The 27,431-nt window shown below is 38.9% G+C and overlaps 1 protein-coding gene across 1 annotated transcript in view; it reads right to left on the bottom strand.

The window, feature by feature from the left end:
* HAO1 (hydroxyacid oxidase 1) overlaps positions 1-21,684 on the bottom strand; it is a 54,708-nt gene extending 33,024 nt beyond the window's left edge. Inside the window, exons 1-2 of the mRNA XM_061125773.1 lie at positions 21,548-21,684; positions 14,462-14,613 (exon numbers count right to left, since the gene is read on the bottom strand). Of these exons, the coding sequence (XP_060981756.1) occupies positions 14,462-14,613; positions 21,548-21,684 (289 nt within the window). The remainder of the gene's footprint in view (positions 1-14,461; positions 14,614-21,547) is intronic.
* Positions 21,685-27,431: the final 5,747 nt, after the last annotated feature.

Below are 27,431 nucleotides of genomic sequence, written 5' to 3' on the forward strand. Positions count from 1 at the left end.
GAACAAACACCAGGGATTGCTCGGATCAGAATCCCCTAACCGTCAATTTCCCATAAAGAAACATGTCCTGAAAAGGATGTGGCCTAAGTGAGGTCACACAGAGAACCCAGCATGTCTGACCACTCCCCCAAGGCAATGATTTTTCTGGAATCCCCAGATGCCCAGAAGACTCCCTTGTTATCAATATAAACAAATGTACTCCCGCAAACCTTAGGGCCTTGACAACCAAGTGAACAGGTTTTCTGTATACTTGGGAAGGCATGGAAATTTGAAAACCAGTGGTTAATGCCTGTCATTTACTGCATGTGCATCTCTTGTAATTGGTCACAATCTTTGTTCTACTGGTTGCTAACTATTTCAAATATCACCTTAGTCTGAGAGTAAAGATGCACCCTTCCAGCTCATATTGTTCTAAGGGAGACAAAAAGTACAAGGCTTTTAATTTTATAAATGACTGAACATAGATTTTGTTGAAAAATTCTAATTTGAGTTATCCTAGTCTAGTGGCAAGAACACAAAAGTTTTTGAAGTCCATTTTCCTTCCCTATTTATTTTCCACAATGAAACTCTCACCTGCTCTCACAGGGAGCAAGTGTCAAATTTCATTTTACAAAGGGCAGGGGTCATCTTTCATGGGCCCCCATTCCTAACATGTAGTGCAGAATGAAGACTCCAAAGCATGTTGCCTTTTCCCAATTCCTGGCAAAATGGTGATGTTACTAAAAGGCAAGACCTGTCTCTTGCCCATGAGAAGGTCCCCAGCATCGACCCAAGTCTGAACATCTTGTCTTTCATGATAGTCAACATGTCCTAGAGAAAGCATACCCAGGAAGCTACAGCATTAAGTAACCATTGATCCCATATGACTCTATTTCCTATTTATACCCACTCTTGTTTTATCATCCCTGAGACAGATCTTCAAGGATAGACATATAAACTCTTAATGTTCTAGGTATATTCAGACTTTGTCTATATTTGATATCTCTTTCTCTTCTTTATTTAGAGGAAAGAGTCATCAAGTCACCACTATTAAAAAATACATACCTCCCCCCAACACACACACTACTAAAGAGACGCTAGTAAGGTTTTAGATATTGAAACATCAAAAATAAAACCCTATAAATGACCTAAATAATAATGTCAATCTCTCCTATCTCTCAAGCAGTGGTAAAGAATCCACCTGCCAATGCAGGAGATGCAAGTGATGTGGGTTTGATCCGTGGCCCAGGAAGATCCCCTAGAGTAGGAAATGGCAACCCATTTCAGTATTCTTGCCTAGAAAAGTCCATGGATAGAGGAGTCTGGCAGGCTACAGTCCAAGGTGTCTCAAAGATTCAGACACGACTGAGCGACTGAGTGCGCGCACGCACGTACACACACACACACATACACACATACACACGAGTCAGAGGCCTGGGCTGCACTCTCAGACTTGCCATCTATGAGGCACATTTCAACTGTAAAGATTCTTCAACCACAGCTGCTGCCCCACCCACTTCATCACATCATAGTTTTGACAGATGGTCCATTGAGATGATACTTATGAATGTTTTCTGGTAAACTCTAAAGCTAAGCAATTGTAAAGTGTAGAGTGAGAGAATGCCTAACATTATTTGGGAAAAGAAGTTCTAGATAACTTTTTAAATTTTTAGAATTTTGTCAAGCACTTGGAGTTCTCATTATTAATAATTCTCTCAACATACAGCTTTCCTCTGCAATGTTGTTTTTTTTTTTTTTTTTCATTTTGTTTTTTGGCAGCACCTTCCAGCATGCGGGATCTTAGGTCCCCACAAGGGGTCAAACCAGTGCCCTCCACACTGGGAGTGCAAAGTCTTAACCACTGGACCACGAGAGAAGGCCCTCTCTACAAGGGTACTGATACTCAAGACATTCATTCTTCCTTACAAATAGAGTGTCAGAGTCTCACTTCCTGAAACAAGAGAGCACTTAAGGAAGAGAGGAACCTTCTCCAGACCAAGAAACTCCAGGCTATGGCTGATACAGGGATATCAAAGGAGGAAATTCCTACATTCCCAGGGTGTGATCTTTTTGTAAAGTCAGTGGCAAGACAAAAGCAAATGATTTGGGCGTTACAACAAAAATATGCCATTCTCCACTCCCCATGGCTGCCCTTCATCTGTCTACAGATTTCCATGAAGAGAACGGTGGAGAAGATATTAGTGGCTATAACATTCACTAAGCCCAGCCATCAAGCAGTAATTTCTGAAAGCAAACGTTTCAGATTTTCCCTACACTCTTTAGTTTCTCTCCTCTTTTACAACTGTAAGCATGATAATATGGAAATCATGAGATCAATACTATCAGCTCTAACCCCTCCCCCAACATCAAAGTGGGCTGTGGGCTAGTGGAAAATGTTGGTGCATTGTGTTTAATAGAACAAAAATTATCCTTAGACCTATCCAAATAGTTCTTTATTAGAATTAAATCACCTGCCCTAGGGTGGGGAAATGCTACATGGGTTACAATAATCTGTCATAAGACCAAGTTAATTCTGCCTCCCCAAATTCAACATAATTAACTCAGTGTCCTACACTACGAAATCTGTAAACAACTACTGAGGTTTATATCAGTTCACATTATATATGAATGCAGCTCCCTCTGGGGTTGAAACAAAGGCTAAACCCAATGTTCAGTGATTTGGCTGGGCTAGAACAGGTAAATAGCTTTGCAAAACAGCACAAGTTGGCCAAATCCTCCCCATGGCTGAGAAATGCAATTGTATTTCTAGGTTTGGCCAGGGTTTCACTTTACGTCAAGCCTTAAAGAAAACATTTATTTCTAATCCAAGTAATCTGAATGTGGAGGCAAGCAGATAGGAGGGCTATTGTGACCTTAAATCTCAGGGGATGCTAAATCTGCTTGTTTCAGTTCTTTAAATAAAGACTACTTTGTACACATCTCCCATGCATCTAGAGTCTGCTTCTCAGTTCCTGCTCATTGCAGGCAATCATCACGGAATCAGAGGCTCTCAGAAGATCTTGGAGGGCCTTCAGATGGAAACAATATTTGAGCTACACCCAACACTACTTCATCTTTGGGGATTTAAGCTATGCCTTTGGCTGGAAACCACCAGGAACTTTCATTCAAGTCTCTGTTCAGTGCTTCTCAAGCTTCAACATGCACAGAAACTACATGCGGATGTTGATAAAATTCAGATTTTGCAAGTGCTCTGGGATATAACCTAAGATTCTGTGTTTCCAACAAGCTTTCCAAGTAATGCTGACGTTTGTTTTGTGGACTATAAGAATAATGAAATGTATATCTTGCTTCACTAGGACTCATGCAAGTTAATTGGATATATCTAATGGCCTGAATAAAGATAGGACCTTATAGGAAACAAGAAGGAGAAAGTGACCAGGAGTTGCAGGGTGGGTAGGGGCTGGCTTGTGTCTTGTCAATTGCCAGCCATATCCTGCTGAATGTGTTTTTCTTCTCCATTGTTATTCCTCTGTAGAGGGACACAGGTAACTTTGCAACATTTTCTTATTCATTCATCTCTTAGTAAGATTTAAAGTCAAGGAACTACAGTGCACTACAGCAACAATCCCTTGGGCTTCCCTGGTAAAGAATCTACCTGCCAATGCAGGAGACATGGGTTCGATCCCTGGGTCGGGAAGATCCCCTGGAGGAAGAAAAGGCCACTCGCTCCTGTATTCTTACCTCGGAAATTCCATGAACAGAAGAGCCTGGCAGACTACAGACCATGGGGTCACAAAAAAGTTGGACATGACTTAGTGACTAAACAACAACAGCCCCTCAGCACACTTAACCATTATCAGATATATTTTATAACCTTGCTTATCCAGAATTTGCCAGCTTCCTAGATTTCAGATTCAAAGAAAAAGCAAGCAACAAAATACAAATAAAGTGACAGAAGATGAGGAGGAAGAGAGGTTTCTCAAAGATAAGACAGAATTCACCAATTATAAAATAGTTCTCAATGTTTAATGTCAGGGCAGACAATTGTTCAGTCACTAAGTCTTGTCCAACTCTTGAGACCCCCATGGACTGCAGCATGCTAAACTTCCCTATCCTCCACGATCTCCCAGAGTTGGCTCAAATTCATATCCACTGAGTTGGTGAATTACACATATAAATAAGATGCCAAACCATCAAGTGAAACTAAAGTTTATCATTCTAGGCTTGACAAGGAAGAGATTTATAATACATTTGAGAATGATGTTTATTCACTACCACAAAAACGACAGTGTAAACTATTAGTTATCAATGGGAATTGATGTCTGTTATTTGGGACATTAACTCATGTGGAATAAACCAGAGCAGAACAATTAAGCAATGTGCTACTTTGGGTACAAATTATTTCTTTGAAAATAACTCTCCTTTATGGGAAAAGTGAGTTAAGCTTCCAAAATTATGTGTTTAAGGAAAAGGGGTAATATTATGAAAGGGCAAAAAGGGGCTTTTTTAGGTGCATTTGATTAAAACGCTCCTGCAAAACTTAGTCACCAAAACAGCTGTGCTGAAAATTTTGTTGAGAAAACCCATTTGTCCTCTGCACAGGAAGTCATTATGCAATGGGGAAAATATGCGATGATCATGTACCAAGCAGTTGTGTGGTTCTAAACTCAGGGTCTGACACACTGCAGTGTTTGCATAAACACGCACCATACTAGCCATTGAGGGGGGTCAGAGTTTTTTTGCCCAAGAAGCTATTATTACACAGATTTGTTAAAGACACAATTAAAATTATTGTCTCAACATCAAAAGCTATCATTTAGATTACTCAGAAAAAGAATGTTCTAAAGTCAGTCATCTAAGGGAAGAAAAAAACTTCTACTATAATTATGTGTGAAATACTTAGAAGTGGTCAAAAATATTCATTTACAATTTAGAAAATTTAACCAATTTAAAGCCTGCCCCAAAAGGCCAAGAAGCCAGTGTTTTCATGACGGTCCATGGTCTGAATTTGGAACAATATAACACTGAGGGGTCGTAAGAACTCTTTTTCATTGTATGGAAATATTTTGGGAACAATTCTTCCCAATGACATCTTAGCCCACCCTTCTTTGTTCCTACTTCATCTCTGGGGCAGCACTCTGCAATAGGCAAAAACATTAGCTTTACTGTAATAATTCCCAGGTTATAATTCTCTCATTCTTATTGAGTCTCCAGGCCTTGTCATAGCTGGCAGCTGGCATGAAGACCACACCACAGTGAGATGCCTTTTAATGATGGTTTCAAGGAGTATCAGATTTACACATGGTGACTTCAATCAACCTCCCTCAATTTAACACCCTGAGTGTTGGAATCTATAGGTGAGCCTTTGACTTCTAGCTGTCACACTTTGATATCTTCCAGAGCACTAATAGTTTGAGAAGAAGCAATCTCATGCTCTCAAGAAAGCTGCTCAGTTCTGGTGCAAAATATTAAAAATTATTTCATTTGATGTTGGTTTTTAAGACAGTTGAAGTCTAATCTTTTAATAGCTGTTTTAGATGAATGAAGTTTCTCTCACTGCAAAGCAATTTCAACACTGAACCTATCACTTTTTGAATAATTTTATATATGAATTATATATTTATATATGTGCAGATATATAAGATACCCATAATCATTACTATGTATGTATGTAAAGCTTCCCAGGTGACGCTAGTGGTAAAGAACCTGCCTGCCAATGCAGGAGACTATAAGAGACATAGGAGACACATGTTCTGTCCCTGAGTTGGGACGATCCCCTGGAGTAGGAAATGGCACTCCACTCCAATATCTTTGCCTGGAGAATCCCATGGACTAAAGAGACTAGCAGGCTACAGTCCATGGGGTCATACAGAATTAGACATGACAGAAATGACTTAGCAATACAAAATGTATATGTGTGTGTATATGTAATGTGTATGAGTTTATGTACCGAAAGAGCACGTTTACTGACTTTTGATCATTTTAAATAATGAAAATATCCAAAATATGCAGTAGTCATTAAATAGGTTGAAAATAAGGGCAAGAAAAAATATGAATTGATGTTTTATACAATGATGCAAAGAGGTATTCCCTTACAAATTTTTAACTGATGTAATTTGGACGAAGTTTTAGTGAACTATCCATTCTCCTTTATTCCTCCTTACTTTTGTTTCTGCTCAGTAAAAGTGGATACAATAATGGCTGAAGACAAATCACTGGATCAGACTCTAGAGTGAAACAGATCTAGGTTCAATACCCATCTTAACCACTGATCAATACTGGTCAAGGGTGTCCTTCACTACTGTCAAATGAGGAGAATTATAAATGATGATGATTGCATAGGTCTATTGTGAGGATTAATGATAGGGATGTGACGTTCAAGTGCCTGGTATATAAAAGGCACTCACTTCAGAAATAGTGAAAGTTTCATATAAAGTAAATCTGGTGCTTTTCCTGGATTTAGTTAAAATTAAAACTTATGCTGATATTTTCCTCATATATATATATATATACTTGGTCACCTAGTACAACACATAAATATATAAATCAATAAAGCTTTCAAAAATACATCGTTTGGGCCTGGAGCAAAGGAAATGACAATTTTTCTTGCTGAATGGTCTTTCACTCAGTGTTAAGGTTGATCACTTAATCTCAGAAAATCCAGAAAATTCAACAGCTAAATCTCTCACCTACACCCTAATTCAGCTCTTTGGGGCCTTTGTGTCACTCTGCAATCTGTTTCACCTGCACCTTAATAGGTGGTCAAGTCACAACTGAGTCCCAAAACTTCACTTTGGAATGTTCTGCCCTTTTAGGCTCAAAAAGAAAGTGTTTAGATTTAATGGTTTTATGGCCCATCAAATCCTGTGTGGTAGCCTCTAATTGCATCCAGGGGTAAGAATTCCTTTTTAAAATCTTTTTTTTTTTTTTTTGACAGTTTAATAAGAATTTACTAATATGCTGAGCATTCCTGGAACGCATTAGGTAGGTTTTAATTTTTCTCTATTTGAGGTCCCAGCACTCCCTCATGTGGTATTTGTTCACATAACAAGTCAGATGCAAAAGCATAAGTAAATATTTAATCTCTTTTTTTCTTTCATTATTATTTCCCATGATTAAACAGAGCAAAAGAGCTAATGTACCTCCATGGGAAATGAAATAAAATTTTACTACATCCACTGTGCATAAAACCAGAGAGATTTTCACAGTGCTATAGTAAACATTTTATTAATTGGTTCTCCAAGAAATCAGATATACTCTACTTATTCTGCAAGATGGAAATTTAACCTAATGAGACCACTTCCTTTATGTGCTACTAGCATTTGTATTTATTATTTCTATTTGTTTCAATATATTAATATTTTGGAGAAATGATTTTGTATTCATTCCTGAGGCTTATGTGAAGAATAAAACTTAAAACTTAAAACCCAATCGAATAGAGTTTGAAACAGATGTGCCATTATAAGTAGGGGCATTTATATGACTACATAAATATTGCTTAGTTGTTCAGTCATGTCTGACTTTTTGCAACCCTTTGGGCTGTAGGCCATCAGGCTTTTTCAGGCAAGAATACTGGAGTGGGTTGCTATTTCCTCCTCCAGGGGATCTTCTCCACCCAGGAATGGAACCCACATCTCCTGTTTCTCCTGTTTTGCAGGCAGATTCTTTATCTGCTGAGCCACTGGGGAAGCTCCTTAAATGTTATAATAATTATCAGTTATTAAAATGTTGACATCCACTGCAATAACCTCTTATTCATAACACTCTGCATGGCAAACTGCTTTCCACTGAATGTTTCCTGGTTACTCCTTCCATCTTGCATGTGTGCATGCTAAGTCACTTCAGTCGTGTCTGACTCTGCAACCCTATGGACTGTAGCCATCCAGGGACTATAGCCTGCCAGGCTCCTCTGTCCATGGGATTCTCTAGGCAAGAATACTGGAGCCCTCCTCCAGGGGATCTTCCCAACCCAGGGATCGACCCCTCGTCTCTTATGCCTCCTGCCTTGGCAGGCTGGTTCTTTACCACTAGCACCACCTGGGAAGCCCCCCTTCCATCTTAAAAGAATTTTAATTTTTGTTTGTTTAAAATTTAAGCACCTTTATTCATGCTCCTGAATTTTGCACAAGGTTCCTATTTCCTAATAAGTTTCATATCCTGTGGCTTATTCCATACTCTCAAAACTAAAGGGATAATACTGTAAAAACATAGAACATTTGTAGTTAATATTCCAAGACTATATAACATACAGCTTGCTATAGGGGTCTTGCTGCAATTAGACTGATATGACATTTGGTAATATCAGTAACTGGCCAGAGTATTACAGACAACTGTATTGTGTATTATGATTAATAATCTTGAACCAGGCATTTAATCTCTCCAAGCCTCAGTTTCCACATCCATGGGAGTTGGATAAAGGATTTTGGGTTCACACATTTTAAGACAGCACTAGGGGATAGATGAGTTAAAAATTCAAATTACCTGGCACATATTAATTGCTAAATAAATGTTGGCTATCATAATTTTCCACAAGAGTTTGAAGTATCACTCTTTAAATTTATATAAGTGTTTTTTAAAACACCTATTTGTTTTCAGCAAGATCCAGAGATAAATACTTATCAGATCAGTCTCTTCCAAACCAAGAAGGCAGCTTTAAGAAATAAAAATCCAGTGTAGGCAGACACTCACTCCACAGTCTCTATCCTCCAGAGCTGGCATCGAGTTGAAAGTAAGTGGGCTGGGAGGAGGTTTCAGAAATGTAAGGAAGGGCAGGTCTCTACTTTGGTCTCTCTTTTTGTATTTGATAACATTTTTAAAATGGAACAAAACAATTTATTTCTATGCTGAAAAAAGTGTAAAGATCATCTATTCCTGTTGGGAGTTCTCCACTTTTGAATACTTTTTCTTTGTTTCTGTCTTAGCAACGGAACCCTTTCTTTGAAGGGCTACTCTTTTGAATTCTAATAAGTAACAAAAGTAGCTGTGTGCTCAGGGACACCCTTAACTTCCCTGAGATACTTGGAAACAACTCCAGATCCTTGGGACACCAGAAATAAACCACTGCTCTTGCATAAGTAGCTCACTTTATCAGTGTAGAAGCATAATCATAGAGAGTGAAAATGACCCGCCTCAAGGAGCGAAACTAGTTAGTGGTGAATTTCCACATAAATCAGATGCCCCAGCCTGGCAGCCCAGGGGACAGTTGTAGCCCACAAAAGTATTTGCTTTGGCCCACACATTGTTGCCCCAAACAGTGTTTTAAAGAATTTTGATTTATTTGCCAACATTTAAAAACCAGGAGATTGCACATAAAAATCAAGGTTTCTGGCTTCTCTTAAAAAATGTTTTTTGAAGATTTGGCAAACCCACATCCTCATTCCCATAGGGCATCAGTTAGCTGGAGGCAAGATGGGGCTACCCTCCTTCCATGGAATATGCAGTCTAGGCATGGTACCCTCTCTATCACTGAGCTTGCATTGTTGTTTTCTCAGCTTAATCTCTCCTTGCACATTTACATTACCAACCTGGCCCTAAAAGCCATTTATGAGGTTTCTGCATAAAACTTAAGAAAAAGAAATTAAGCAAAGTAAAAAGAGCATTCTTTACTTCTACTAAGATATAAATGGAGTGTACTTTTCTGATGTGTGGAATGTATGGAAGAGAAATATTTTAGGGACTTGGAATCTCAGGGGCAAATAAAAGTTGAGCCCCACTTCAGGAAGCTTTTCCCAACCTTTATCTCATATGATTCTCACATGAACCTCTAGAGGTAAGACTCTTATTTGAGTAGGGTTGCCAGCTATAGCAAATAAACATAAGATACCCTGGTACAAATGAATTTTTATCTGAAATGCAACTACAACTAGCTCTCTGTATTTTATTTGCCAACCCTCTACTCGTTCCCATTTTGAAAAGACAGTAAGTGTAGCTCCGTTGGTCACTCTATAATCACAGACTCATGTAAAATCAGAGAACTCTGTTCTTGGCTTTAGTTGGTCCTGGGGACATGTCCCACAGTGGTAAGGAGAAAGACCAAAGGGGCCCTGAAGCAGGGCTCCATGAAGAAGTCTGCAGAACCAAGTAGGACAGTGAGACCCTGGCACCATGACAAGTTTCAGAACTTTCTAGCTGCTCATTTTAATTATTCAGGCCAGACCATTCCCTGGGGATTTGAATATCCTTCACTTACTCTTACCGACCAAGCTAGGGGGAGCCCTTTCTCCAGAAACGGCTGCTAACTAGCACCTATTCTCCAAGTATTGTTAGTCACACAGTCGTGCCCGACTCTTTGCGACCCCATGGACTGCAGCCCACCAAGCTCCTCTGTCCATGAGATTTTCCAGGCAAGGATACTGGAGTGGGTTGCCATTTCCTTCTCCACCTATTCTCCAAACTTGGCTTCAGTTTCTCCTGCCAGCTAGGGACCAAGACCCTGGAAGCAAGAAAGCTACATTAAGGGCCAGATAATTAGGAGAGTGAGAAAAAAAAAGTCCTTCATAACAACATCTATAGATTTTATAATCTCCCCAAGGATCAAGCTAGCTTGAGAGTATTTCCATATTTGGAAACAATAGAGTAAATCAAATATTAGCTGCATAATTCCATGTTGATTTTCTCAGTTTTGAGAGAAAGAAACCATCTCTACCAAATACAAGCATCCCTCCACTTTTAAAGTGTCTGTGGTTGTATTAATATTCAGTTAGCCACTGTCTTGGTTTGCATTCTTCCCGAAGCTGACAATGAGACAGTACTATGAGCCTGAGACTTTTATTTGGGAATGATCACAAGCTGAGCTGAAGGAATGGGAAAGTGAAAGAGGAAGGGGAGGAAGCCAAGGAGGGGTGTGATATTGGACAGGTGACTTCTGGAGGCAACTGGGACCCAGTCTTACTGGGGAAACCCTGGGTGGTAGGAAGAGAAAATGCTTCGGTGATCCTGATCAAAGAGAGCTGGAGTATTTTTCCACCAGCCTGAAGGATGCCCTTCCACTCACCAACTCCTGAACACCACCCCCATCAACTCCTGTTGCCAGAGAAAATATTAGGCAAAAAGTTGCATGTTCTGCTAGAAATGGGAAGTAACAAGGGAATATATATGATGGGCACCAACAGCATCTATTCCAGACACACATTCTTTCCTTCTGTATAATCTCTCCATCCCACAACCAACACATGGCAACCAAGGAGCCCTTTTTGTAAGAGCTGATCACCACCAGTTTGGAAGATTAATAGCCATATTACATAGACCATCAATCCATAGACAGTGACAGGAACATAGAAGAAAACCTTAAGAATGTTGAAATCCTTGAGGGATGATTCTACTACAAATGTGGAATATAAACTGTCATGTCAGTAGCCTGACAAGAACCTGTTCAGGACCTCAGCTTCCTGAAGCCAGTGTGTATAACCTTTCATTGCGAATTCCTCTGTGTTCTCGGTGTCACTACATCATCTTTGCTCTGCCTGTTCTGCCTTATCCTAATGTCTATCAAGTGTTTCACTCTCCTGCATTCTCCTGGGGTAGGCATAGGCTTCTTTACCTGCACCTTAAATGGCAAATTAATTCCCTTTTACCTTTAGGGCTTCCCTGGTGGCTCAGCTGGTGAAGAGTCCACCTGCAATGTAGGAGACCTGGGTTTCAATCCCTGGATTGGGAAGATCCCCTGGAGAAGGGAACAGCTACCCACTCCAGTATTCTGGCCTGGAGAACTCCATGGACAATATAGTCTATGGGGTCACAAAGAATTGGACACAACTGAGCGACTTTCACTTCACTATCAGAGAATTGTGATTTACAGATAAATGGGCTTCCCCTCATGACACTTATGGGATTTTCTGGAAATTAAAAGCAACACAAAGTGCCTAAGAGCCCAAACTGTGGAGCCAGACTGCCTAGGTCTGAATCTTATCTGTATCATTTATAAATTCACACAATTGTGTGACCCTCGGCATCTGCTGTGTGCTTCAGTTTCTCATGTATAAAATGGGCCTAATAATAGTACCTACCTCTTTGGGTGTTTAGAGGATGTGATGCTTTAATACTTGTGATGTGTTTAGAAAAGTGCCTGGAGCATGGTAATAAGTGCTTGATAAATAAATCTAAAGGGGTAAGACTCCAATAGGCCTTTAATAATGCCTCAGAGTTAGTGCTGGCAGGAAATAGTGTTAGATAAAACAGTCATGCCTAAGCTGTCAAAGTAGTTTCTAAGTAAGCTTTCTTTTCATTTTTCTTCCCATCTTACTCCCAGCAAAAAGAAGGAGTAGTGACCTTGGAATCATCAGAAGTGAGTTGGAGCATAAGTCCTATTAATCACTAACTATGAAAACCTGCTCTGTATGGAACCAGCTCTTCACCTATCGGAAACAGTGACACCTGTCAAATAACAAATATTTTTATGTAAAAATAATTTGCAGCTTCAGGGTGTTTTATCAATTCAGTAAGTTTTGCTTATTGCCTTCTTCACTTCCTTCCACTCTCATCCATTCTCTCCATGGTTCCTTCTCCAGTTTTCTCTCTTATTTTAAATTTAGTTTTTATTGCACTCTTCTAATTCAAAGAAAATTCTATACATATGGACCAAAAATAATAAGGTTATAGAGTCACATCTGATTCTATAGTCAGCATATCCATAACCCACAAATAAAAATTTGTAAAATGTGGTCTACGTCCTCAAAAATAAATATATTCTCAGACCTTACTATTGTTTATAACTTCTTTTTAAAAATTCTTATATTGTAAAATATTTCTATGCCAGTCAACTCTTCCCTTCATATAATTTTTAAATGTTTACCCCATTTTTTATGCATCTTATTTTTTTTGCAAACAATCTCTAATTCTGGGACATTTGAGTGATTTTCCTAACTTTTTTCTTATTAAAAATAACAGGAATGGGACTTCCCTTGTGGTCCAGTGGCCAAGATTCCACACTTCCAATGCAGGGGCGGCTGGTTTTCACCCTTGCTAAGGGAATTAGATCCCACATTGCAATTGCATTGCAAATCTGCATTGCATCAAAAGATCCCTCATGCCTCAACTAAGACCTGACACAGCCAAATAGGCAAATACTTACAAAATAATAACAGGCATAAAAATTCTTGAAAAAGTGTCATTCCTCAAAATCATAATTATTTCCTTGGAATTCCTAAAGGAAATTTATAGCATCACATGGAATTGGTATTTTTAAAGCTTTGATACACAGTGCCAAATTATTTTCTAGAAAGATTATTCCACTTTATACTCCTCCTGCCAGTATTTAAAAATGCACATTTTCAACATGCATATAATCTCATCCCACTGTCTAATTTTAAAATAATATAATTTGATATTCAGAAAACAAAACATTATAATTTACATTTGTTTGATAATTATGGGTATGATAAAAAATTGTATGTATTTAATATGTTTATTGGCCATTTTTATGTCTCCATTTGTGAATGTCTTATTTGAATTTTTTCATTTACCTCTTTTCCTCCACTTGGGGGTTGTATGTTATTTTATTATTCAAACATAAAGGTCTTTACATAGGAAGGACATTAACCTTTTGCAGTCTCATATTTTTTCAATTCTTTTTGGTTAACCATTTGTTTTAATCTTTTATAGAAATTTGAGAGTGTGGAAATTTCCATTTTTATGTGTGTGTTGACTTGTTTGCTTTTGTTTTACTGTTTGTGGTCTATAACATGCTTGGGAAGTTCTCTATTATCCAAACTTCAAGTAGACCAATACCATTTCTCCTTTTTTCCCCTTCTTTCTCTCCATATTTCAGGATTACTGTAGGCAAATGGTTGGGGCTCCAAGGGTCATTTGTCTGTGTGGTCCTAAAATTAAAGACCTAAATCTTCCCAGCACAATCTCACTGTGTCAGGATGATATTCAAAGCAGTAGTCTGCAGAAGACATTTCAAGAAGGAAAATGAATTCACAAGATCCTTAATTCTTAGAATTAAAGTGCTTTAAAAATAGTATTTAGTTCCTGCTCTTTAGTCCTGAATTTCATGCCTTCTTTGGTTTAGTCACTAAGCCATGTCCAACCCTTGAGACTCCATGGACTGTAGCCGGCCAGGCTCCTCTTCCCATGGGATTCTCCAGGCAAGAATATTCGTGTAGGTTCCCATTTCCTTCTCCTGCCTGCCTTCCTTAGCATGAAAAAAAAAAAATCAGATAAAATTTGTTACCAACTTTTATACATGCTTCTGAAGCAGAATGTGGGGAGATTTATCACTGCACGTACCCTTTCAAATATCCATAGTTGCTAGCAGACTGGGAAGCTGACAAATTACCCCTAATTAGGAATTTCTGCATTTCATATTTGAATTTCTCAATATTCCCTCCTGAGGCAGTTGAAAACACTCTATTTTGGGGAATGTAACTCATCCATGAACAAGCATTTCTATGCCAGTCAATGAGCTTAACTATTGTGAGTATAAAAACATCCAGGGAAGTGTTTGCTTGATGCATACTGAGAAGACAGTCACTAAATGTTAGTTTGTTTCTGTCCCTTTGAATAAGAACCTTCTTCCTACCTCGCACCGTTGCAAGCTCCCCATCCACGTGAGCCATGCACTGCATGGCAGTGGCCCCAACGCAGATTGGCATGCTGACTTTTTGCCCTAAAACAGAAGTCGACAGGTCTATTTCAGCAACGTTCCGGAGCATCCTTGGATATAGCTTCCACCTGGAATTTGGGGGAGTGTGGAGAAAAGGTTTTAGAATTTCAAAAGCGTTTGAGTTAGAAAAAGAAGATATTCTTGTATTTTTCCCAGCAAGCAAATTACTTCACAAAGCTCAAGGAAATTAGGCAATTTTAATGCTTGTTAAGATGGAAAGTTATCAATAAGATTAATAATAAACTTCTCAAATTATTGTTCTTAGTAAAGTACAATTAACAAGCCATAGACGTCGCCCATTTGAGTCTACAGCCTTTTGCTCTTTGAGAAACGCATTTGCATATCCAGACAATCAAGATCTAGAAGAGTTCAACCATCCTGAAAAATTGCCCCATTTCCTTTTGCAGTGAAACTCTCCCTCCACCAATCCCCTAACATCCTCTGATCATTTTTTGTTGTTGTTCCTATAGTTTTACTTTGCAAGAATATCATAAAAATGGAATCATATATAGTTAGTCCTGAAATTATATATAATTGATCCTTGAACGAGGTAGGGGTAGTGGGGTGGGTCAGTCCTTTGTACAGTGGAAAATCTGTGTATAACTTTACAGTTGGATCCTCCAGATCTCTGGTTTCACATCAACAGATTCAAGCAACTGCAGATCATGTACTACCTTTTCAGTGGGAAAAAAAAAAAAAAAATCCATGTATATGTGCACCTGTTAAGTACAAATCCATATTCAAAGGTCAACTCTAGTATATGGCATTTTGAGTCAGGCTTGGTATGTGGCTCAGCTGGTTAAGAATCCGCCTGCAATATGGGAGACCTGCGTTCAGTTCCTAGGTTGGGAAGATCCCCTGGAGAAGGGAACGGCTACCCATTCCAGTATTCTGGCCTGGAGAATTCCATGGACTGTATATAGTCCATGGGGTGTCAAAGAGTCAGACATGACTGAGTGACTTTCACTTTCACTTTTCTTTAACTTAGCCTAATACTTTTGAGATTCATCCATATTGCTGCAGACATCAATAATTGTCCTTTTCAGTTGATGATGAGTATTCCATTGTAAAAATGTAGCACAGTTTATCCATTCTCAAGTTAAGAGATATTTGGAATCTTTCAACTTGGAGTGATAGTAAATAATGACACCATAAGCATTCACTGAAAGGTTTCTGTGGGAACATAGCTTTCATTTCACTTCGTCCAGGACATTTGAAGACAGTATAGAATGGCATGGGAGTTAGATTAGAGTTTAAGAAGATATCCTACATCTACTTCAACTGTTCTTTTTTCTTACAGACAGTAACTTCAGGCAATTGTAAAATTATGATGTGGTTTCTTCAAAATCCTTGATCTGAATTCTGTATCCATTGAAGTATGATGATAAGGGAAGGTAGGTTTTTTTTAGTTTAATTGAACATTTTCCCAAAAAAATGTTACTTGGCAGAGACTGGAATTTTTGACTTGAAGAATTTTTGACCCCTGATCATTATCTTAAATTACTTTTTCTGCAATTCTTTTGTGTAGCATTGTAAGTCACTAACAAACCAAGAAACAAACTAGTAAAATTTACAGGAAAACTAGTTTTTTCTCTCTGACAAATTTATATCTCCTATTTGTTCAGGATTATTTTCTCCTCATTAGTAATTGATTAAAACTGAAGAAAATATAGTCCCAATTACTCATGAGCACTAAGGCAATAAACCTGGAGTACACATGCACATATACCTAACTAGCACTCACCTTTCAGGGTTTAGATTTAATTCTGCTTCCAGATAGATCAAGATTTTTCATTAATACAGTGAAGTGTGATTTAGTAACAGAGTCACCAAAATAAATGGAACCTCCCAAGACTTAATTGAAGCCTACTTCCTCCAGCGGAAGAAGAAATTCTGCCTTAATGTTACTTTGAGGAATAGCTAAGGGTCTGTAATATAATCCTTCCTCACATAATAAAGTAAAAACATTCAACCCCTGCAAAACATAATAAAGAAGTTTAGTGGTGATTTCTCTGCAGTTCCTTTGAACAACATAATTGTCTTGATTTTCTGTCACACCACATGCTCTGCTGCTGGAAGCCTTTTCTTCTCAACTAACTCTCACAGCATGATTCTTTGATCTCCATTCTGAATGGGGAGATGCAGAAGCCTTGAAGAGAATTTTTACTACCAGTCATCTCTAAGTGTATTATTAGAATGAGAGAAAAAGATTTAATAGCAGCCGTTGGCATGCTGGCCTTGGAAGGCATTAATATTTACTTAGAGCTGAGAAAACAATGGAAGCTTTTATGACGAGCACACATACAGCTGCAGGGCATCAGCTGTGTGTGTGTTTATGTGTCAAAAGGAACATTTTCAGATTTCCAGTTCCCCTTGAATCAGGCAAGGCTCAACCCTTTCCTCTACAGGCAGCAATTTTATGCTTGTCCACGAGGTGGCGAAGTCACTTTAATAACCGTGTTCTTGCTTCCCACACACATAATTTCCTGCCCTGAGAATGACATTACAGAAGCATCAACCAACGGCACAAAATGCAATTCCTAGACCAAATTAGATGAGATCAACGGCGTGGAAAATGTATGCTCTCTAAAAAGTCCTTCACATTTTGAAATGTTCCAAAGAGCAATCACAACTCACCTTGTCAGGTAATTCCAATAGTTCTGCATGCCCCAACCGATCTCAACCCCAATTTAAGTTATTTTTTCGCTATCTTACATAAAACTAGCTGACTACAACCTTGGACTCTGCTTTTATGGGATTTCCACTTTGGAAAAAAAAATATGAAGATTGACAAAACAACTGAACCAGCTGAATAATAAACATTTTTCAAAGGTTTCTTAAATGAAGGGGTGCAAAAGTGGAAATCATTTTAACATCCAACAAGGGCCTCAATTTTATGTTATCATAAATCAGGTCCCCAAGAGGAAGTACATTGATGAAGGAAGAAACCCACTCATCGCCCAGCTTTGAAGTTCTGTGCTGTTATTGGATCCCACCAACTCAACACAGTGAATTAATGATTTACAAGTACTGTAAGATGATCGTGTCTTCCCAAATGGCTCAGTGGAAAAGAATTTGCCTGCCAATGCAGGAGACTCGGATTCAATCCCTGGGTCAGAAAGATCCCCTGGAGGAGGAAATGGCAACCCACTCCGGTATTCTTCCTTGGAAAATTCCATGGACAGAGGCACCTAGTGGGCTAAAGTCCATGGTGTCACGAAAGAGTCCAACACGACTTAGCAACTAAGCAATAAAAATGGTGATCATATTGCATCTTAATTTCTCCACATGAATTACTTATTCTAAGCATTAAAAATGCATAACATATATATACGTACATAAATTGTGTCTATGTATATATAAAATATGCTACAAGTTTTAAAATCTTATTTGTTACCATTCATTTCTCAATATTGAGAGACCTTTAAAACATTTAACTGGAATATTGATACTTCTGAGGCACCTGGTAAAAGAAGAAGGAATTTAAGTCAGAAGAAAACACAGCCTGGTAAACATTATATTTAAACAGTCAAGCTATTTTCGGAGTGCCTCCATGTGTAAATAAGTTTCAGAAGGCCCGTGAATCTCCTGAAATGTGTGTGTGTGTGTGCGTGCGTGCATGCGTGTGTGCGCACATGTGTGTGTAGTTTGTCACATGTCTGGATTAAAAACCACAGCTTTGAGGTCCAAAGTGGGGAGACTGGGAGATTTCCAAGGGAGAGGGAGGGAGATGAAGAGAAGAAGAAGAGGGAGAAGAAATGATGAGGAGGGAGAAGGATGAGAAGGTGACGGAGCTGATATGAGATCTCTTGCCAGGTGACTTTTCAAAAAATGAGACAATTAACTGCTTTTCATAATGGAAGAGAAAAATCAGCTTGCTTACCTGTGGTGCCAAGTAGCTGAATGATTCTGTGATATTTAAACCTATGAGAACACTAACAATGCCCGTGGGGAATGTATATTGCTTCTCAAATATTTAAGAGAGGGAATGATGTCACTTTTACCATCTCTTATTTGAAAAAATCCATGCAATTTTCAGTCACTAAGCGCATTAGGGACAATGAGCTTCCTTTACTAATATCACATGACTTATAAACACCCAAATTGGAGAATCATATTCCACCAGATAATTTCACAAGAAGCCACAAAATGTGTGCAGACCATGGTTGAGAAAGATAATGTGTTTCTCACTTTATAGCCCTGATTAATGTGTAAGAGAATCTAAGAACTATCCTTTTGAAAATTAACTCCAATCAGGTCAGGCCACACGAACTCTAACAAGTTGACATCTTTCATTGTTCCTGTCATAACTGCAATAGGAAACTCTGTTCTTTGGGTAGTTCTATTTGACTTTATTTGTCCTTTTTTATGCGGGAAGCAGACACAATGTTATTACAGCCTCAAGTCTTACCCAAAAATATCTCCAAGCAACTGCTTAGTCACCTAACTGGTCTGTGTCCCCAGAACCCCAAAACGTGGTTGTCAGAGCTGGGTGCAGAGATAAAAGATGTCATTATGCATTCACACCATTTGCTATACCCCTGGGATAGGGAGGTTATAAATTTCACAACTGTCTTTAAAATACTCCGTCATCATGTGTCACAGTGGGTTATCTGAGGTTTGCTTGATTTGTCATCCTCATTTGAATTAGAATGAGAGCTTTCAGATTGATTGCCTTTATCCCATCAAGCCAAAGCCACCAGCTGGCAGAACATCTATTTCACCTCCACATGATCAGCTTTATGATACAGGGTAAGAACTGAAAGGTCATCCAGCAAGTTACACAACAAAAAAGGATTGGAGATGCCAGACAGACAGTGTGTGTTGTAATAAAAACTCCTTGGGTGGTTGATAATAATCCTCTATCCTCCAGAAGAAGAAAAAAAAGAAGAGTATATTAGTACATTTTTCCCTCCTTTAAAGCTAAACAAAAGAGAATGATCAAGGTTCATGGAAAAGGTGGCATTTAAAACTCCTTCTCATTGTCTGTGTCCTGTCCCTAAGTTATTCACTCAATACTTAGTCTGAGTAGGCTGGGAATACCCACAGCTGGGAATACCTGTGTAATTCACAGAAGCTGTGAGGTGCTTTTCCAGGCCACACAGAAGTCATCACAGTCTTCTGTGTCTCACAAGGTTTCTAGAATTTCTAGGGTTGAAGAGGTGTCTAGTTCGCTACACCCCTTTGCTCCATCTTGAAGATGTCCATTGGGCCAATTGTTTTGGGTCCATTTTGCACCAGTTCAACCACCAGAATTATGGAGGCCAAAGGTCAATGTGCATCCCTTGAAATGTAAGCTCCACTGGACAAGAACTTTCTTCACCTGGCTCATTCTATCCTCAATATGTAATATCAAATCAAACCCACTGAGATACTCAATGTGTGAGGTAATTAACCAACCAGCATGTGGGGAAGGGTGTTAAAGGGTGAAGAAGGCTGTGCAAAAATGGACAAGTTGGTCCCTTGAACATTGTGCCCTGAGGAATGCTGATGGACACCAACTCCATTATCCTCCCAAGGCCGTGAGATTTCCTTGGTTAAAATTACCTATTTGGGTTTAGGTGTTGCTTTCAGGAAATTACTAATAGGCAAACCACATCACTTGTGAACAGAGTTGAGATGAGCCCAAGTAGGGGCAACTTCTGGGAGCAGAAAACATTGAAGGACCTGAAATATCCCATAGCAGTTGGATAAAATCATCAGAAGTTTAAGCAACTCTACTCTTTGCCATCTTTTCCCTTGCCGTGACTCCCTCAGTTCAGTTCAGTTCAGTCGCTCAGTCGTGTCCGACTCTTTGCAACCCCATGAATCGCATCCCACCAGGCCTCGCTGTCCATCACCAACTCCCGGAGTTTACTCAAACTCGTGTCCATCGAGTCGGTGATGCCATCCAGCCATCTCATCCTCTCTCATCCCCTTCTCCTCCTGCCCCCAATCCCTCCCAGCATCAGGGTCTTTTCCAATGAGTCAACTCTTTGCACGAGGTATCCGTGGCTCCCTAGCATTTATTAAATCTCATTTGTGTCCCAGGAAAGATCTGAGACAAAGCCAAGGCTTGAAGGAATTTGGAAAAGCCTCCCCTGCCTTCCACCACACTCTCAGGCTCCTATGCTGATTTGTAGGTGATCTGGTGCTGTTTGCTGGGAACCACCATGGTTAGAATGATTTCATTTCCCCTAATAAACACATAGAAAAATGAGCTTGAGTGATTTTGCTCTAGGCTAAAGCAGAAATCAGGAATAAGGCAGATTCTTTCACTTGGATACTTCTTGCCTTTTTTGTTTATCACCACCCATGAGTGCCCACAACATTTACTGGCTTCATTAAAGGTACATGAGCCTCATAGACTGTAGTGTTTTGAGGGCTCCCCTCCCCTGCTCCAGCAAACAAACTATTTCCTAACTGCATAAGCTGTGACATCCACCATTTGGGCTTTGAAATATGAAAGTCAGCAGAAGACTAATTTGGGAAGAGAGATGAAGCCCTTTGGAGGAGAGATGAAACCACAAAGTGAAAGATTAACGCCATATAGACAAACTTGAATCTAAAGTGAAAATTTACAAAACAGTAATCAAAATGAATGATAATGGAAAACCAGCATGATGGGAACATTTGAGGCAACCATCTGATCTTGTTTGCCTAGATAAGACAGTTGTCTCATGTTTAATACTAACAGCTTCCTACACCATAAATTAGACTGTCGGAGAAAAAGAGAATTGGAGGCATCAGAACTTATCACCATTTTTATACACAGTTAAATGAATTATCCACATAATTCCAAGTGAGGAAATTTAGGGTTAGCTTTTTTTCAAGATCCCCAGGCTTGGGATATTTTCATGCAAGTTTAAAGCCCAGTGTTTCTCACAGCCCCATGAATTTCCCCTCTCTACTAAACAATATCTAGACAAGTAAGTCCATACCATCATTATTAAAACTGAAAGATTGTGCTTTGATAGAATACCTTTGTATAATTTTAAAACATGATTTTAAGAAGATTCTTACCTGGAAAATGCTGCAATATTATCAGCCAGGGTTTCCTGATCATTTGCCCCAGATTTATAATAGTCATATATAGACTTTTGAAGTACAGATTTAGCATGTTGTTCATAATCATTGATGCAAACAAGCCGAGAGAACATTTTCCTGGGCTGTTGCAAACCCCGGGATGTTTTTTCCCCCTGTGTTGTTTCAACATTCTGACAATTCTGTTATTAGTCATTTATTAACAGACTTTTTCCAAAGTTCAGATTTAGTTCTCTGTTGCTTACATTAAATAAGTGAGCAAACACATGCTTAGACTTTGAAATTTTATTTGCAGCTGTCTGCCAAAGAACAGGTAGTACATCTAAGCCTCAAGAAATTGGGTTGAGGGGGCAGCAAGAGGTAATTAGGTGTCTGTTACATTAAAAAGGCAGGAGAATGAATAAAAATTAAAATCCTAGAGCAGTACTTGCCTAAGGCCGCTCTTGGCTCAATTCTGCCGAAGGCTGTTTCTTCCCGACTGCATGTGTCTTTGCTATTTAACTGGTACCCAGAATTTGCTTCACACTCATTTTCATTCCATATTTGGATCATGCACATACACAAAAAAGAGCTTAATGAAACGAATGGGGCATATGTTACCAGAATGGGGACTCCTTCCAGGGCCTGAGAGTGGGCTCTTGTGTAACACTCTGAAATGGATTGTCTAATGAGACACACGTGTTTAGACAAAGCAAAAGTCTTTATTGGTAAGAGGTGCCTGGGCAGAGAGCAGCGGGATAAGGGAACAGGAGAACTGCTCTTCTATGTGGGTCACAGTCTCAGGTTTAATGGTGATGGAGTTAGCTTTCCAGATAGCCTCTGGCTTTTGCTTGTACCCATATTTGGTCTGACCCATATTGGTCTGACCCATATTTGGTCTGCACCCATATTTGGTCTGACCCATATTTGGTCTTTTGCTTGTACCCATATTTGGTCTGACCCATATTGGTCTGTACCCATATTTGGTCTGACCCATATTTGGTCTGTACCCATATTTGGTCTGATCCTTCCAGGCTTTCCCAGGTGGCTCAGTGGTAAAGAATCTGCCTGCAATGCACGAGACTTGAGGAGACACAGGTTTGATCCCTGGGTTGGGTAGATCCCCTGGAGAAGGAAATGACAACCCATTCCAAAATTCTTGCCTGGAGAACTCTTTGGACAGAAGAAGCTGGCAGGCTACAGCTTTACAGGCTACAGACTACTCTTTGCAGTCACAAAGCATCAGACACAACTAAGCAACTAAACAACAACAAGGGCACCTCCTTGTGTATTTGCAAATCTGGATTCCAGCACAAGGTTTCTGGGAGTTTGGCAGGACATATTATGGGCATCTCCTCCTCCTTTTTGTTCCTTTGTAGATTCTCCAGGTTAGTTTTCTGCAACAGCACCATTTACCTTATCAGGACCTCCTGCTGAGACAACTCATGCAAATCATTATCATTGTGCTTGGTCAAGGCGGTCAACTGTTCCTAGCACATCCAGTAAATGTAGGGTGTCTACTCAACAAGAAACCTGATTGATTATAAACTTTTGGCTTTAACAAGAAACATTAAGGCCAAACTTACAGCTGATTCTTAGAGTCTTATCTTCCTCTGGAGAGGGTGCAGGGAAGTGCCAGTCCAAAAAACCTTGCGATTTCTATCTAAAATTCCATTCAGTCATGGAAAAAACACCTGGGGAAGATTTGCATTACTAAGGCATGACTCAGAAAGCAATGGCTTTGACAGGAGTCAGATCTGTTTTTCAATTTGGGAGGCCCCACTTAAAGTTGCTCACCTGTGCCCAGCAGGGGACTTTCAACTGCCAATACCTATAGGAGAATATTCTCTTGAACTTGGAATCTGCTGCTCCATCCACATGTCATGCTCAAGTACTGTGGAATCAATGCCCCCTGGAGGGCTTAAATTGCGACCCCATGGACTGTAGCAAAGGAGTTGGTACATGAACACCAAATCCCTCAGTCCTCTGGCATTTAACTCATAGATGTGTGTTCTATGAGTTGAATGCTCATAGTTCTGTGAGGTGCACGCTTCAGTTACCCCCATGTCTTAGTTGGTTGCTAACTCACCCTGTGTTACCTTCCAATTTCCCTAACCCCTTAATTTAATCAAAGAGCCTTATGCTGTTAGCATTAGCATTGAATTATACATAGATTTATCCCAAAAGTTCACAAATGCTTACTTTTGGCTTCAGTTCGGTATTTATTATATTATATAACACATAATTAAATATAATTCCTTAGGTAGGAATTAATTTAATTTTTAAATAACTAACCAATTGTCTCACCATCATTTATTGACTAGCACATCTCTCCATTCACCTAATAATATTCTTTAAGACAGAATTCATACTATGTGTATAACCACTAGCACCTAAAATTATCCTTTTGATTAGCAAAAAACTAGCTTTATTCCACAATATTGCTACTGCTACACATGAAGATACCCCAAGGCTAATGATGAAAGAAGATGTATAATAAGGACTGGAAATTATGCTGTCTATAAGCAGTGTGCTGAAGGATAAACCAGCAAGCTCCAGAATGCTATTCTTAAAACACAGTTGTACTTGGAAACAGTGAGCCAGAGGAGACTGGCTAATAATGAGATGTCAGCTCTCTGATTTTAGAGATTAATAATCAGAACTGAAATGCCCTTAAACAGCATGACAGTGAAAGTTAGCACAGTCGTGTCCGACTCTGTGATACCATGAACTGCAGCCTGTCACGCTCCTCTGTCCATGGAATTCTCCAGGCAAGAGTACTGGAGTGGACTGCCATTTCCTTCTCCAGGGGATCTTCCCAACCCAGGCATTGAACCCAGGTCTCCTGAATTTAACAGGCAGATTCTTTAACAACTGAGCCACTAGGGAAGCCCCTTAAACAGTGTACTTTTATTTAAATTATAGTCTTATACTAGGAGGAAAAGCTGTGGATGTTTAAAACAAGACAGTTTCTTCAAGCAGATAATTTCAACCAAACAAGAATGATAGCTCTGTCTAAAATACGATGCTGAAAGAAAATTGCTGCACTTGACACTGTTTATAATAGCCAGGACATGGAAGCAACCTAGATGCCCATCAGCAGATGAATGGACAAGAAAGCTGTGGTACATATATACAATGGAATATTACTCAGCCGTTAAAAAGAATACATTTGAATCAGTTCTAATGAAGTGGATGAAACTGGAGCCCATTATAGAGAGTGAAGTAAGCCAGAAAGAAAAACACCAATACAGTATACTAACACATATATATGGAATTTAGAAAGATGGTAACAATAACCCTATATGCAAGACAGAAAAAGAGACACAGGAGTAGAGAACAGACTTTTGGACTCTGTGGGAGAAGGCGAGGGTGGGGTAACCTGAGAGAATAGCTTCGAAACATGTATATTATGAATTGCGAAACAGATCACCAGTCCAGGTTTGATGCATGAGACAAGTGCTCAGGGCTGGTGCACTGGGATGACCCAGAGAGAAGGGATGGGGAGGGAGGTAGAAAGGGAGTTCAGGATGGGGAACACATGTAAATTCATGGCTGATTCATATCAATGTATGGTAAAAACCACTACAATATTGCAAAGTAATTAGCCTCCAGCTAATATAAATAAATGAAAAAGAAAAAAAAAAGAAAATTGCTGCACTTGGATGCATATCCTGGAAAAGAGTTTTATTTTGCACCTGTCTTAGCAGGTGAGAGATGCATATAGTCTTCCTACATGTGTTTGACTATTTATCTTATGAATGCTATAGATGAATATTAATAGCACATTCCTTATAAATGAGTCCCAACAACTAAAGGCTAAAAGTCACATATCTATGTACATATCAAATGAAAAACTCCTGTGAGCATGTTTGAAAACTAGAAAATTCTTGGTGCTGATGGCTTTTGGAAATTGCTAAAATAAGAGAACAGTTTTGTGAGAAATATGTGTGGACACCATGCAAATTTATTTAAAGCAAATGAACTTAAGAAAGGAGTAGATTGAATGAATCTCCATCTCTCCTCTCTATTTTTGTGGATAGTGGTAATAGTGATAGATTTTTTAAAAAGAATAGTGGCTCATTTTTTTAAGAACTGTAAAATGCTTTTTTATATTTTATTACCTCAACTCAAAAATGATACTCAACTCAATATTGCTGTAAATATTCGTTGTGACAAGTAAAGGTAGTTGCCCATTCACAAAGGATAGCGTAGGAAGGAAAAAAAAAAATGCTTAACTTCTATCTTATCACAAATGAGGGAATAGTTTGGTAGGAATGGCATTTCTTTCATCTGTTTAGGGACCAGTTGTAGTGAATAGTTCAATGTGAGTTTTCAGGCCAACACCTGTTTTAGTTGTGAGGTGATTGATTCTTGGTTTTTAAAAACTTTAATGGAAATCATGCATTTATCCAACTTTAGGCTTTGCAAGCTACAATAATATAGTCTCTGGTTTACACTGTAAATACATCTGCTTAACATATCATATTGATATGTAATATAATCATATATTCTTATGCATAATATATTATCTTGATCTATATTATTATGTAAGACTGTTGATCAAAAATTATAAATATTTTAGGCTAAGGCAAAATTGGAAAACAGTAGTATTTATAAAAGATGGTTTTTTTTGTGGTGGTCCCTTTAAAATATTGGTTCCAAGTGTAATAAGGAGAGATGGAAATAATAAATGAAACCCCTTATTTTGTTTATCACCCAAACATTATTACTGACTATATTCTCCACTCTACATTTCATCCCTGTGACTCGTTTATTTTGTAAATAGAAGTTTGTACCTCTTGATTTCTTTCACCTGTTTCCCTCATCTGCTTCACCCCTCTCCCTTCTGGCAACCAATATTTGTTCTTGGTCTCTATGACCCTTTTTTGTTTTATGTTTGTTCCTTGTTTTGCATTTCAGTTTTCACATGGCCCAAGTTAAAGCATAGTTCTTTTTAGATCCATCCATGTAGTTGCAAATGGCAACATTTCACTATTTTTATGGCTGAGTAACTGTGTGCATATATCCCATCTTCTTTACCATTAGTCTATCCATTGGTAGTTAGATTGAGCCCATATCTTGCCTGTTGTAAATAATGCTGCAGTGAACATAGATGTGCATGTATCTTTTCAAATTTGCCTCTTCATTCTCTTCAGCTAAGTATCCAGCAGTGGCATTAGTTTCATTTTTAATTTTTTGAGAAACTTCCATTTACTCTGCTAAGTTGCTTAAGTCATGTCCGACTCTTTGCAACCCTATGGACTGTAGCCCGCTAGACTCCTCTGTCCATGGGATTCTCCTGGCAAGAATACAGGAGTGGGTTGTTGTGCCCTCCTCCAGGGGATCTTCCTGACCTAGGAATCAAACCTACATCTCTGAAATCTCCTGCATTGGCAGGAAGGCCCTTTACCGCTAGTGCCAGCTTGGGAAGCCCAAGAAACTTCCATACTGTTTTCCAATTTACGTTCTCATCAGCAGTTCATGAGCACTCCCTTTTCTCCACATTCTCACAAACAATTGTTATTTATTGCCTTTTTGACAAAAACCATCCTGACAAGTGTGAAGAGATATCTCATTTTGGTTTTGACTTGCATTTCCCTAATGATTAGTGATGTAGAGTATCTTTACATGTGCCTGTTAGCCATCTGTATGCCAGCTTTGAGAAAAAAAGTTTTTTTTAGATCTTCTGCCCCTTTTTTAGCAGAGTTGTTTGGGGAGATTTGTGTGTGTGTGTTTAAATGTAAGAGTTACTTGTGTATTTTGGAAATCAAGCTCCTTATCAGATATGTCATTTGCATATACTTTCTCCCATTCAATGAGTGACCTTTTTATTTAGTTGATACTTTTCCTTGCTGTACAAAAGCTTTTTAGTTTGATGTAT

Source organism: Dama dama, chromosome 23 (assembly GCF_033118175.1).
Source record: "Dama dama isolate Ldn47 chromosome 23, ASM3311817v1, whole genome shotgun sequence".
NCBI classification, from domain to species: Eukaryota; Metazoa; Chordata; class Mammalia; order Artiodactyla; family Cervidae; genus Dama; species Dama dama.